This window comes from Falco biarmicus, chromosome 3 (assembly GCF_023638135.1).
Source record: "Falco biarmicus isolate bFalBia1 chromosome 3, bFalBia1.pri, whole genome shotgun sequence".
Classification (NCBI taxonomy): Eukaryota; Metazoa; Chordata; class Aves; order Falconiformes; family Falconidae; genus Falco; species Falco biarmicus.
This window is the reverse complement of record NC_079290.1, coordinates 31409072-31421819: the sequence shown is the minus strand read 5'-3', so window position 1 is coordinate 31421819 and position 12748 is coordinate 31409072. Positions and strand designations below refer to the sequence as shown.

Here is a 12748-nt window from a genome sequence, read left to right as displayed (position 1 = left end):
TTCGGCTTTTCTGAGCCATCTGTGGGCAAAATGCAATGACTGTTCCTCTGCCTTGAACTCTGCACCCACAGAAACCAGCATGGTCAGGAGGAAAATAACAGAGATATGTCCAACAGTAGCTGAGGATTAGGACACACCAGGCCAGCTACCGGCTTTCTGTCCCTGAATGTAGCATTTGACTTCTTTTAGTCTCCAAAATCGGGGTGACAGTACTTATCTAAATCTCTAAAGTGTTTTCAGGCTGAAGGCCAAATACTGTTTTTAGGAGTGATTCATTTTTTTCTCTGCTACCACAACCCCATTTGCTCATGAGGGATACTGTGCACTCATAGCTTTGGGGCTCTGGGTGATTCTTGGTTTATAAACCTAGGTTGCTAAGTAGCCTGTGTTCAGAGATGTAAGGAATCCTCACTGTACTTTTCATGTAGCAATCTTGCCCAGCACCCAAAAGATTTTCTCAACTTGAAAAATTCTTAGGGATTTCCCACTGAGGCTCAAAGGCAGTCATATATTTTATTTATTTTATTACAAGGCATGTAAGTAAAAACTTGCATATCTGAAAAAAGATATTAGATAGAAAACAGTAATAAAATTAACATTATTCTTTTAAGAAACTTGGTAATAAATACATTTCCCCTCAACATTAAAATGCTTGTTATTTTGCGCAACAATAAATACTGCATAGCTCTGGCGTAGAGAAAGGCCAAGGCTGGATACGAGAAGTCCATGTGGTTTCTTAAAAAAGCTCAGGTGATTTATAAAGGTTTAGCATCCTGCACTTGATGCACTTTGATACAACTTGCACTTTAATTTTAATTTTACTATGATTTTTGAAGTCGCATAATAAGAAAATATGAGAGGAAAAATTATTTGATTATAAGAATTTTCCTTAAATATTTTTAAAGTAAGAGATGTGTAAACTCATTGAAACCAATCCTTGAAATAAAATAAAATAAAAAAACCACCATCAAAAACAAAACAAGAAAAACAACCAAGTGTCTTGGTGGCTATTCTACCAAAATGCAGGTTTTTCAGCTGTGAGTGCTCAAGCGTGACCAGCCAACTGGCAAAGGACCGATCCCCAGTCAGTTCCTCAATTCTTTACACAGTTTTAAAAAAGAAATAATAATATAAAGGAGAAAGAGTAAAGAGTGTAGTATTCACTTCCCAAGTCATGACAGTTCAAGATTCTTACATTATTACCCAAAGGTGAGAGGGTAAAGAACAGGTATATTCCAGAACGCTTCCCAGCATAACTTTGGGTCGTTCTGGTCTATACTTTTCTTTTAAAACTACTGACAAAAAAAAAAAAAAAAGAAAAAAAAAGGAAGAGAGATATTTCCATGCACTGTGCTGTTCTTATGCCAGCACGTATCACCACAATCACGACTGTGAACCTAAGTCACTTTGATAGCCCAATCTAATATAGATTGATTGATTGTCCCACGACATAGTTAGATCATGTCCACAAAATGCCACAAGCTTTGGCAGAGTCCAGCGTTCTTAAAGTACCGATAGGTCATGGCAAGACTTGGATTTGAGTTTGAAGGCCATGTTCTTGTTGTTCTTGGCAACTATTTTGCCCCAAAACCGCCTGGCTTTCTTGGGGATGCTCTCTCTCCGTTTCTGGTACGCCAGCCGCTTCTCGTTCTTTTCCTTGCTGTCCCTCCGGAGTCGGACTTGCCGCACGATGCCTTCAAACAGCTCTTTCACATTGTGCTGCACAGCTGCCGAGGTCTCGATGAACTTGCAGTCAAACACGACAGCGCAGGCTCGTCCCTCTGCAAAATTGCAAGGTGGATATGTCACGAGGCATCACAAGCCAGGGGGAGGCAAAGAGGCCGCCGGCTGCCGTGTGCGGGGAGCCAGCGTCACCGGGGGAATTCCTCCAGCCTAATATAGGCACAGATAAGTCTTTAATCACTTGATGCTGCCCACTAACCCGTGATTCATCTGCTCTGTGTCACACTGCCTTCCCAGCGAGGGGGGGGTCAATCCCCTCCTGGAAAAGCCCAGCCCTCGCTGTCGGCTGTGAAGGGAGCTGGGGCTGACCAACTTGAGCCAAGACACTGAAGGCTGACAATTCAGTGGTGACTCAAAAACACCTCGTCATCTCATGGGCAGACTCCCTCAAGTTGCATTAAAGGGTGGTGACAGCACCCTCCAGGCTCACAGCACAGCACAGGAGACAGCGCCTGGTCCTCCCCCACGGGAGGTCATGGGTGTAAACCAGGGTCTTGGGGCAGTAGCAGCTTTGGTGTGAACAGACACATGTACAAAACTCTTAAATAAAGGCAGAACTTTGTCTGTAGCTTTAGAGGTACATCTGAAATCATAGTTCTGGTGCTTAATTACGTGAGCCTAGACTAAACCTGACAGCTGTCTTTCACACACAAGGCAATTTATTCTATCTTCTGACTTGCTGTGAAGTCATTTCCAGGATGACTAAAGTGACATGAATGCGCCTGCCGTCTTTCAAAACAATTTTTCAGGTGGGGCGGAGAGGAATGAGAAGGCAAATAGGCGTCCCTGGGCTCCTGATGAGCTCACCAGTTCAAACTCTTCACTTGGGACAACTGTACCAGGAGCCAGAGGAACTGTGCACACCTCCAGTGAAAAAAAGGTGTCTAGCTCAGCTGGAAAATAAAGGAGTAGAACAGAGAGAGAAGAAAACACCGAGCAGAGGAACCCATATTTCTGATGGACCAAGATGAGATCATCTAATGTATCACTGTGTATTATGTTGTGTCACCTAAGCCTCAGGGAAGACTCTCCAAGAAGAGATATTACTGACTGCAGACACTGAGAGCCAGCAGCAGCTTGCCCGGCAGTCTCCCCATTCCTGTGCACGGGCTCAGCGGTTATTCATTCGCGTGCAGCAGAAGGAGGGCCGGTTTAGCATCCCAAACCAAGGCAGCAAGGAGACCTTTCCTGAAAGGCTGCACAGTCCCTGCCCAGACTAGCAGAGCAAAGGATGAGAGGGAATTTTAATTTCTCAGGGAGGACAGAGAACTGGTTATAAAAAAGGCATAATCTTTGGCAGCAGAATAAAGGAGGTTGAACTTGTTATGCATAAACATATATTGGAAATCCAAAGAGTTTTCAGTTACCAGAGAAATCACATACTGCAGTGTCTTACACTAAGAGCTGGAAGGGAAGAAATTTAAGCTGCTTTTATGGCAGTACTTAATAAATTTAGGAAAGAGATTATCTGACACGTAACAGCATTGCCAAGGGAGGCTTAAGGACCTGGCAGACCCCTCCCAGTCCTCTGCCCTCTGTTCCAGTCCTCTGTTGTTTTATTGCTCTTTTATTGCCCAGTCCTGATCACAGCGTACTCCCTCAGCCAGAGCTCTGCAGTTTGTTCCAAAGCTACTAGATGACTCGACGTTTATGTTGGGTTTGTGCTTATCATTTTCCTTACCTGCCACTGAAACTTCACGGCACCTGACAAGGTCGCTTTTGTTGCCAACCAAAATAATGGGGATATCTTCTTTCTGGCGTGCCCTGCGGAGCTGTATTCTGAGTTCGGAGGCCTTCTCAAAGCTTGCTCGGTCTGTGATGGAGTAGACAATCAAATATGCGTCTCCCACTTGCATGCAGTGGTCTCGAATCCATTCTCCTTCACGCTGTTCAGATGATATGGTCAGACATCGTTATGCCCAGAGCAGATTGTGCTCATGTCCAATACATTCAATCCAAATACATTCCTGCTGTAACTGTAACGGGTATGGTTTGAATCACAGTTATACTAAAAGCAATTCCAATGTGGTGATGGTATGAATACTTCACCACAAAGGAGGGCAAAACTCACCCCAAATAATTAATTGTGCTGGCTTTAAACTGGAATGGAACATCGTCTGGAAAACGGCTTGAATGTCTTGTTTTATCATTAAAAAAATAAAGAAGGCTTGCGCTGCTCAGGCTTACACTGCAGAGACAGCCCTTAGGCATGTTTGGCTTGGTGCGGGGCTGGGGTTAATCCTGTTTTTTCCCTGATGTTGAAATAAGGAAAACACCTACTTTCTTTCCCCAAAGATACCTACTTTTGATATTAGCAGTCATTCATAAGCACTTTTCTTTTGGCATTTGACTAGAACAAATTAAAGTACCTTATTATCCCACATGTCCAGCAGTATAATGGTTGCACTTTCGCCATCCACCATCAGGGTTCTTTCATATGTGTCTTCTGGAAAGAAAAGCAGAAAGGTAGATAAGGTTGGTAGTATATGAACTTGTGGCGTCATGTACGTTACAAAAAAACCAGCAGTTGAATATGTATAATTTGTTCACAGTTAAAGTTATTGAGCCAGATTTTATGCTGGCTCACATTCAGTTCTTTCCTCATTTCCATCAGCACTGGACCTGCCCTCTGTTCATTACTGGTTGTCTTACTTTCCATGATAGATGAAGGAGGCTGAAAGATCAGGAAACGAAATGTTCATTACTTTGGCTGATATTCTCTTCATCTGATGTGGGAGAGAGAAAATAGAACCAGTGGAAGAAATAACCAAAGGCTGAACATTTGCCCCATGGGAGCAGCAGAGTCCAGCGAGGCTGAGTAATGGAAAATATTTGCTTTCACTTTAGCAGGGACAGTTTACGGGTGAACAGTCACTGCTGCTGAGAGCAATACAGCTAACAGCCTACCCAGCAATGATGACAGGGGGTTGTGAGACAAAAGCTGTTGAGTTTCAGAGAGAGAGACTTCTGCTGTGTCCTAGTTCTCTCCCATTTCACAGTTTTCCACATTACCTTTGATGTCAAAAAACAAAAGAATCAACACACCACAGAAGTTCAGTTATTTTGGACCAAGGCCACAAAAATGCATACCTAGGTTATAAATGCCATGTGACAAAATTCTGCTTGGATCAGGGGGGCTGTTCCCACTCACAGTTTCAATCAACTCTTGCTCTGATATCTCGCTCTGGCTTCTGCTTCAGATACTAATCTTCCTTCTTTTCCCCAAACCTGGGGACATTTGGGTGAGCGGTAAGGGGTTTGGACCCATCTCTAGTCTTGCATTGCTGGTCAGCGAAAAATGCCAGGCTGAGGGCTTCTGAGCGTACCACCCCTCTCACTGCAGTGTTTAAGGGGTCTGTCCCAACCACGTTTGTAGACAGGACCGTGTCTCAACCCTTGCCTCATAAAACTTCTGCTGGGCATTAATGGGGTGAACTTTCCCCTGAGTTATAACCAGACCCTTTCCTCGAAGCCAGGAATCATGCTACACCCATGCAAAAGATATTGAGCCAAACTATGATTATGAGCCAAAAACATTGCACATTTAAAATAAAATCAAAACAAGCCCAGGCTTGATGCAGCTTAAAGTGGGAAGATTAAAAAGCCAGAGCTAATCAATAGGAGCAGTTTCCCTTGCAGGCCCAATAGCATGACATTTGTGTCCATGAGTTAGCTTAATCTTACAGTCAATAGCAAAGCCTGTCTGTAAAAGCAGCTGCCCTCCCTCTGTGATTTGGCCACCATGAAACCGTCCTCTCTTGTAATAAAGTTTCCAGTTTGCAAGTTGGAGTTTGGAGACTAGTTTCTTCAACTGATCAAGCATCTGCATGAGAACAAGCTCCACACAGACCAGAGGACAACATCCAGAGGACTCCTCCACTCTGTTACGCATGGAGAGGCTACAAATCACTCTCCTTAAAAATATTATGTCCAAATGGTCATATTCAGCACTGATTTGCACCTTAGTCAATCCTAAGGAACCTCCATAGACTATAAAACACACTGAAAGTGAGAAATTAGTTCATTTCATGCTTATTTCAAAACTGGGACTAAAAAAGGAGATATACAACAATAGCAAGTTTTCCAATACCTCAGCAGAGCTGGTCTTGAAAATCTGTCCCTCCTACACTCTGGGCAATATTTCTGGAAGTGCAAAGGAAAGAGGAACCCATACAGCTGCGCATGGAAAAGAAAACTGTCTGACGGACGCGCAAAGCAAATCAGCTGCACTTTTGACTGTTTGCTCAAGGGTCCTACTCTAGTTAGCTTGTGTAGCACTAGTAAAACTTTTATCAGAGATAGTCCAGGCCAAGGAGCTGGTAGTATTATGGGAAGAGCTAGTGGTAGAAGCCGAAGACAAAGCACACCTGGATAACTGATTCAGAGTGACTGCACCATGGGGAACTTCAGATTCCCCAAAGGCACAAAGATCTCCGCCCCGAGTCTGACAGCAAGCAAGGAAAATATGGGTCCAACCTTCCTGATGCTGGCTGTATTAAATCCTGGTCAAAATGTCTCCTAACTGGAGAGTTAAAGACACAAAAGGTTGTCCTGCCTGTGTTCTACTGAGGGTTGGAACAGAAGCCCAGAAACTCTCTGTGCTAGCGCTGGCCCCATCGCACCAAGGGAGAGCAGGCAGGAGAGGGGAGAGATACGGGAGAGATGAGGACAGTCCTGCACAGTGACGAGCAAAACCAGCTTGTAAACTGCTTGTCCTCCGACAGGGACAGTGTCTGCCTCCTTAGGACCACAGCAGCTTTCTGTTGCAGCACCACCCTTCCACATCAACATCTTGCACACAGTATAGCTCAGCGCTTGGTGCCACAGCTTCACCTTCTGCATGATCTGATCTTTGGGATTAAAGGATGCTTTGCAATTCCAGACAAAGTAGAGGAAGATAGCAAGGGGGAAGCATCAAAGAAAACCCTACAGCTTGTGCCTTTTCCCCCTGTTTGGGCAATAGAAATTTTCCTATACTGCTGAAGGACCTTTATCTGGTTTTCCCCTGGGGGAACCCATGCTGTGCAAGTAACATGAAATGAGGAGGAAATATATTTTACTTAAACTCCACACAGCCTACGCTGAGGCAATGTGTTTATACAGAAAAGCTGAGATGCCTTCTAATGTTAAATACTTTGGAGGTGACTGAAGGACTCGGCAGTGGCTTTTCTATTTTTCTTTATATACTGTTTCTAAGCCTTTTATTCTTGTAGACCATGAGGACCTTTAGTTGTTTTCTCTCCCCCATAGAAAGCTGGAGTCAGCAGCATGGAGCCAGCAGTGACACAAATGTTGGACCAGCATGAAAGCTGAACCAGCCGCTTGTGTAGCATTATCACAGGCAGGAATGAGGCAGCTTCCAACAGGTATTTTGGAATGAAATAGCATGGGAATCTGAATTGTTCTCTCTCAGAAGCTTTCAGTCATTGTGGTGAGTAGCTTACTCATTTTGCTTTTTTGTTTTCTTTAGAGAGATGCATGAGTTGAATCAGTTTTGATGATCAGATCCAAATGTTTGTTAGCTCAGTTTCTGACTAAATGGTCTTTCTGTTTTTCTGTGCCAATTACTACTGGCAGAGCTGATTGCAAACACACACAAACACTCTGGGACATAACGACCTACCTCCCAGCACCTCACAGTCGCTGTCAATACTGTCATGCACCCCTGCAAAGATGTTGGCTAGCGAGGACTTGCCTACACCGTGCTCCCCGATCAGCACCACCCGGTAGCAATTGCTGCCAGACTCAGAGGAGATGACAGAGTCAGATGACTCTGAGGACCAGCTCCTTCTGTAATATTCATCGGGATTGATGGTGTATCGCTTCTGCGGGTTGTACTCATTGGAGTCTTTCTGGACCAGCAGATTCTTCCCATCAGCAGGGATGCTCCATCGCTGCTGCTGCTGCTGCAGGCTGCTGTTGTGGGTGCGACGCATGGTAACGTTGTTAAGGGTCATTTTTTACCCCTAGTGAGAAACAGGGAAATCATAAGTGTTACCCATAAAACATTTAGAAATGCATTAACGCTCTTTTATTAACTTCAAGGCAGCACATCCTGCTTTTCTATAGGGATCTAGTATACAACAAAAGAAAAATTAGACTTTCTGCACTTTTGTAGTTGCTGGTACACGACATAGTGAGTCAGAGGCTGTTTCCTCAGGATCATACCACCCTCATGTGCTAAGTTCTATCATTGTTTAGCCTTTACAAGCTCATGGCTGTGCTAGGTGTAGCTCAGCCCTGGAAAGGGCGAGGCATTGCTGTGTTCTGTGTCCCAGGAGGAGAAGGAAGGGGCAGCATTCACCAGAGCTGTCCTACACAAGAGCTAGACCCCTGCTGAAGGGCACCCTACAGTACAGGCAGCACCTACAGATACGGCTCCTCATCCTTTGTGCATAACGGGGGGCAAACAGAGGCACTGGTCCGAGTTGCCTCGGACTCCCAATGCAGCTGGACGTACAGCATCTTTCACATTGTGCAGGTTCTAGCTGCTTTAGGAGGCAGCAATGGGAGAAAAAGCTCATAAATTCACAGGTATTAAATCATTAACTTCATTTACTGCACAATCAGCTAGATAGGTTCACTCTTCTTATCTAAACATGGCTCTTAACTACCTTTCACTCAGCAAACTCTATTTTGCCTTGCTTGGAGGCAGAGGACAGTGATGTCATTCTCACGAGCCAACAGCTACCATTTTTAGGAAAGTTACTTTGATGCATTCCACTTCCCAAAGTGACAGTTATTTAGACATTTTGCTTTTCGCCTTCTATCTGATGTTTCTCGGCTCTCTTCTCCTTATTAGTAAATAGGATAATTGTCCGTAACATGCACCTGACCTCTTTGAAACCTGAATAATAGGTGGTGAATGAAAAAGAGTACAGCAAAGCACGAAAACAACACAAATTATTATTCCTCTTCACACAAAACGGAAAACTTCTGTGAATAAATGCACAGCAGGACATGGGACGAATACACAGAAAAAGCACACCCTGTCTGAACTTACTTCCACATACGCAACGTTTTCTCTGCGATGTGCAGCACTTAGGGGCAAAACAAGATCCTTTGCATGTTCCTAGTCACAGTAACGTTGTCAGTAAGAAATATATCTAAATTAGAAATTGCAAACCAAGCAAAGGCGGCTTCAAAAACAAAATGAAATATTTACTGCGGTGGATTTTTTTCCTTGCAGTTACCCCACTGAAAAGACCAGATGAGAAAAAACAGCTCCGGTTCAAACAACAGCGCCTAACTCACAACCTGCAACTAACAGTCACTCACTAAACCGTCAGAAACATGAACATGTTACAAATTCACCCCTAACACGTTTTCATCCTTCATTAAACAAAGCCAGACGAGTCCCTGTCACACACTACATTCCGAGTTCAAACTAGTTTTGATTCCCTGGGTTGCATTTAGCCGCCTGAGTCTCTAGCACCAACAGTAACAGCCTGTGTCCGAACCAGCGCTGCCTTACTTCTGCCAGGCTCCTCCGAGCAGCAGGGTCCCTCGCTGGCACGACCCTTCTCCCTCAGCGGGCTGCAGCACACTCAGCTGCTCTGCCGAAGTAAATCCTCTCCTGCTTTGGGGCTGCCTCTTTAATTCTTTCTCGGCAAACCTGGTTTATATTAAGCCCATCTGATCAGAGACAGGGCTTTTCCGTGACGTGGTTGGCCTTTCCATACAACAGCCAGCCCCCAGCTGGGAGGAAGCAGACATGCAGAAGAGCAAAAAGTTGCAAACAATCTCAAAAGACTTACTCAAAATCATATGATTGTCTTAATATTGCCAGTAAAATAAACACGTTTGGTTGTTGCATGATGAAAACAGGAAAGCGAAAAAAACCCAGAATAATAGATGCCATTTCACCCCACTCTGTTTTTCATTCAAATGTTATCAAAACTAATGCTGATTAAAAAATGAAATGTTTCATTAATGCATAAATTGCTGTAAATTTATTACGTTCTCTGTCTGCAAAATACACTTAACCTCCTGCTGGGCAAAGCGTTTGTCCGGAATAAAATATCTGAATATTATTTTGGAATTATCTTAAAAGTAGGAATATTATTCTGTTTTGTTTTGGTTTTTTTTTTAGAAAAAAGCTCTAATATTTACAATCCTATTTTTCTCTGTCAGCCTCCAAGTGACTCCAAAGTGACCCAGTTTCCTGAACTGCATAATGAGCTCTCACTTCTGCTGCAACCCTTTACTAGCAAGGGCTTGAAAAAACATCCAGCTACAAATTCAGTGCTACTGCAGCTGGATGGTGGCAAAGATGCGTCAGAACACACCAAGTCTGCATAAAGTCAGAGTAGCACAGAGCTGATACTGTCCACAGGATCAGATACATAGTGTACCTGCCACAAACCCAAAGTCTGCTCCTTAAATTTGTATAGTTTCATAGCTCATTGAGAAAAGAAATTTTGCCAGAAGGAAAAATATATTAAAAACTGTAATGTGTGCCACTAGGTGACACTTCTAACAACATATGCAAAATACTTCTTGATTAACAAATGAAGAGTAATAAACTTATACAGAACTACTCAGTAGGGGTACCACAACTTATATAAAAGTATATAGAAACTCTATAGTTAGCTTTCAATTATCCAGACTCTGGATTAACTATGAAGAGCTCAGAACCAAGCCCTTTCCTTTATATTTACAATCTCCTAGTTACTCTATCAGCCCCTAAATCTAATAGGTGACTAATTCTTATTCAGCCTGTAGGAAGTCTGAACAACTTTGTTTCTGAGCAGGGAAAAAAAAATTTTCATGAGCCCATTCTTCTCACCCTTTTTGCTACAGGCAAGCAAATCTTTAACTGACAATGTACCTTTATTAAAGGGAGCAATGATATGCAGAAAAGAACACCTCTTGCTATGATTGCAGCCTAGCACTTATTTCACGTTCCTCCACTGTAAAAATAATTGGGTTTCCCCTGAAAAAGCAGACCTTTGCAAAATTCTTCAACTGAAATCTGCTTGGTTTCCCCTTCGGCTTTATTGCATTCCTATATCTTTCACGGGGATTTTCAGGGACCTCCTGAGCCCATTCTTAAGTTTGAAGAGCCAGGAGCTTTTCCAAAAGTAATAGGCACTCATCAATGTACATAGAAATTATTCAGAACTACCAAGGGGAGAACTGAGCGAAAATATGTCCTGATTCTCCTTCACCTGTGTTTCAGTGCTTGGCAGCAGCTGAACTGGCCCTCATCCTGCATCTCCACCTCACCTGTCTCTCACACATCAGGCACCGAGACTCTGCTGCTGAGTGATAATCCCAAGGAGCACCAAGTGCCATGTCCCTCTGCATAGGATGTGCAGAATGGCTTTTAATACTTACTGCACAAAACGCAACAATATCTCTGTCAGGGAAGATTTATGGCATGGCCAGCGGTTTGCAAAAAGATGTCAGCATACTCAGCTGAAGTTGTTCCTGTTTTTTGAAACATGCTGGAAATCATGAAGGTGAGCGAGTTGTTGGAGTGCTGTGCTCTGCACCTCAGGTTCACTTAGGTCTCTTCAAGTTGTCCAGAATTTGTCACCACGGATAAAAGAGACAAACCTGCCCACAGCAGGACTGGAGAGAATTACGGCCAGATTGATCTCAGCAGAACTGTAGGCTCTGACAACTCATCTGACTGTTTATTACATATCATAGCAGAAAGCGCAGACAGCAGAAATAAACCAAAGTCAGAAAAGCCTTTGTGTTTAGTTACAGTTAGTGTTAGATTAGGAATGGCTAGACATCATCTTCCATATGCTCTTCATAAAATTCAAGGCAGACAAAGAAAACGCAGCTCTCCAGCAACCGCACAATATATCTCTTCTATAAAGCCATCCATAAGGGTTGTCCCGACCATGGCATGAAGCACTTGCACTTGAGAAACTTGCACGTGTGTTTTCCTTTGTTCTGCCTCTTCCAAGCCTATTCTTGTTTTCCAACTGCACAATTAACTCTTCAGGTCCCATTCTGTACTACTGCCTGCCTCCACATGACGAAGAGCTCTTGTTCCTCAGGGAACGCTATCAGCATTCATGAATTTCAATCACTATATATCTGTGGGGAAAACTTTTCCTTACTTTCTTTCAAATCTGGGGAGAGGTACAGTGTTTCCAGCCTCCTTGCAAGGGATAACAGCGGGTTGATTGATGAAATAGGTGAACTGAGCCTTTCTCAACAGGCCTGACTGTAGGCTTGGATTTCCAAATGCCACCTCGTAGACTGATGGAGGCTGATGCAGCCCTGGTCTCCTCAGCCCTCTTGCACTCTCTGCTAGTCCACACCTCTGCAACCCAGCCTGCCTGAGGCACAGGCACAAGGAGACACAAACCACAAGGCCACGTGCCATCATAAAGCATATGAGCGCTTGGATGTTACTGCCTGGTGCGATATTAAAACTCAGAGTGATTGCTTCTCACCCATCTTATCCATTCTCTGCTTCAATAGTCATGTCTAAAAGGAATGCCCCCTGCAGCAGGATGAAGTAAACATCGCAGAGTAACAGCCCTGCATTCCTTCTCCAGACAGTTACAATTAGACCGGGTGATGCCCAGAGCAATTAGACAGAAATTTTCCATTGGATATAAAACATCAGCATTTTTTAGTGACACTTAATTAGCCATTTTGTATTTATGTCTATGAAGGCAAAAGTAGTTCCTCAAATCACCTTCTGGCATAAGGGTTGTGTATAGAGAGAATCTGAATCAACTTGGAGGGGGAGGGAAATGCAAGGGGGAAAAAAACTCAACAAAGCAGGAAAAACAAATTTCAGATTTATTTTACTAGAAATGGAATGCACAGTGTCTGAAAGTGCACTTTCTCCCCATGCATTTAGCAGGAGAGCACACCTTCATTTCACATTTGCAGCATTTCACATTTTGTTTCTCACATCTGTCAGTGCTGGCTGCCCCTTGGCAGTTCTCAGCCCCACCAGTAACACCAGCTAGGGACAGAAATGGGTTCGGGTCTAGGCACAGTGCTGGGCTGGATGGTACAGACACACTGG

General features: G+C 43.7%; 1 protein-coding gene across 2 annotated transcripts in view; it reads right to left on the bottom strand.

Moving 5' to 3' along the window:
• Nucleotides 1–507: 507 nt before the first annotated feature.
• Nucleotides 508–12748, bottom strand: part of GEM (GTP binding protein overexpressed in skeletal muscle) — a 32978-nt gene continuing 20737 nt past the window's right edge. The window contains exons 1-5 of one of the 2 annotated variants that reach the window (XM_056333014.1): nucleotides 9218–9393; nucleotides 7367–7709; nucleotides 4113–4189; nucleotides 3425–3629; nucleotides 508–1781 (exon numbers count right to left, since the gene is read on the bottom strand). In XM_056333014.1, coding sequence (XP_056188989.1) covers nucleotides 1504–1781; nucleotides 3425–3629; nucleotides 4113–4189; nucleotides 7367–7700 — 894 coding nt within the window. In that variant the 5' untranslated portion in view covers nucleotides 7701–7709; nucleotides 9218–9393 and the 3' untranslated portion in view covers nucleotides 508–1503. Of the gene's footprint in view, nucleotides 1782–3424; nucleotides 3630–4112; nucleotides 4190–7366; nucleotides 7710–9217; nucleotides 9394–12748 lie in introns of those variants that run through there. The other variant, XM_056333015.1, reaches the window with a different exon arrangement.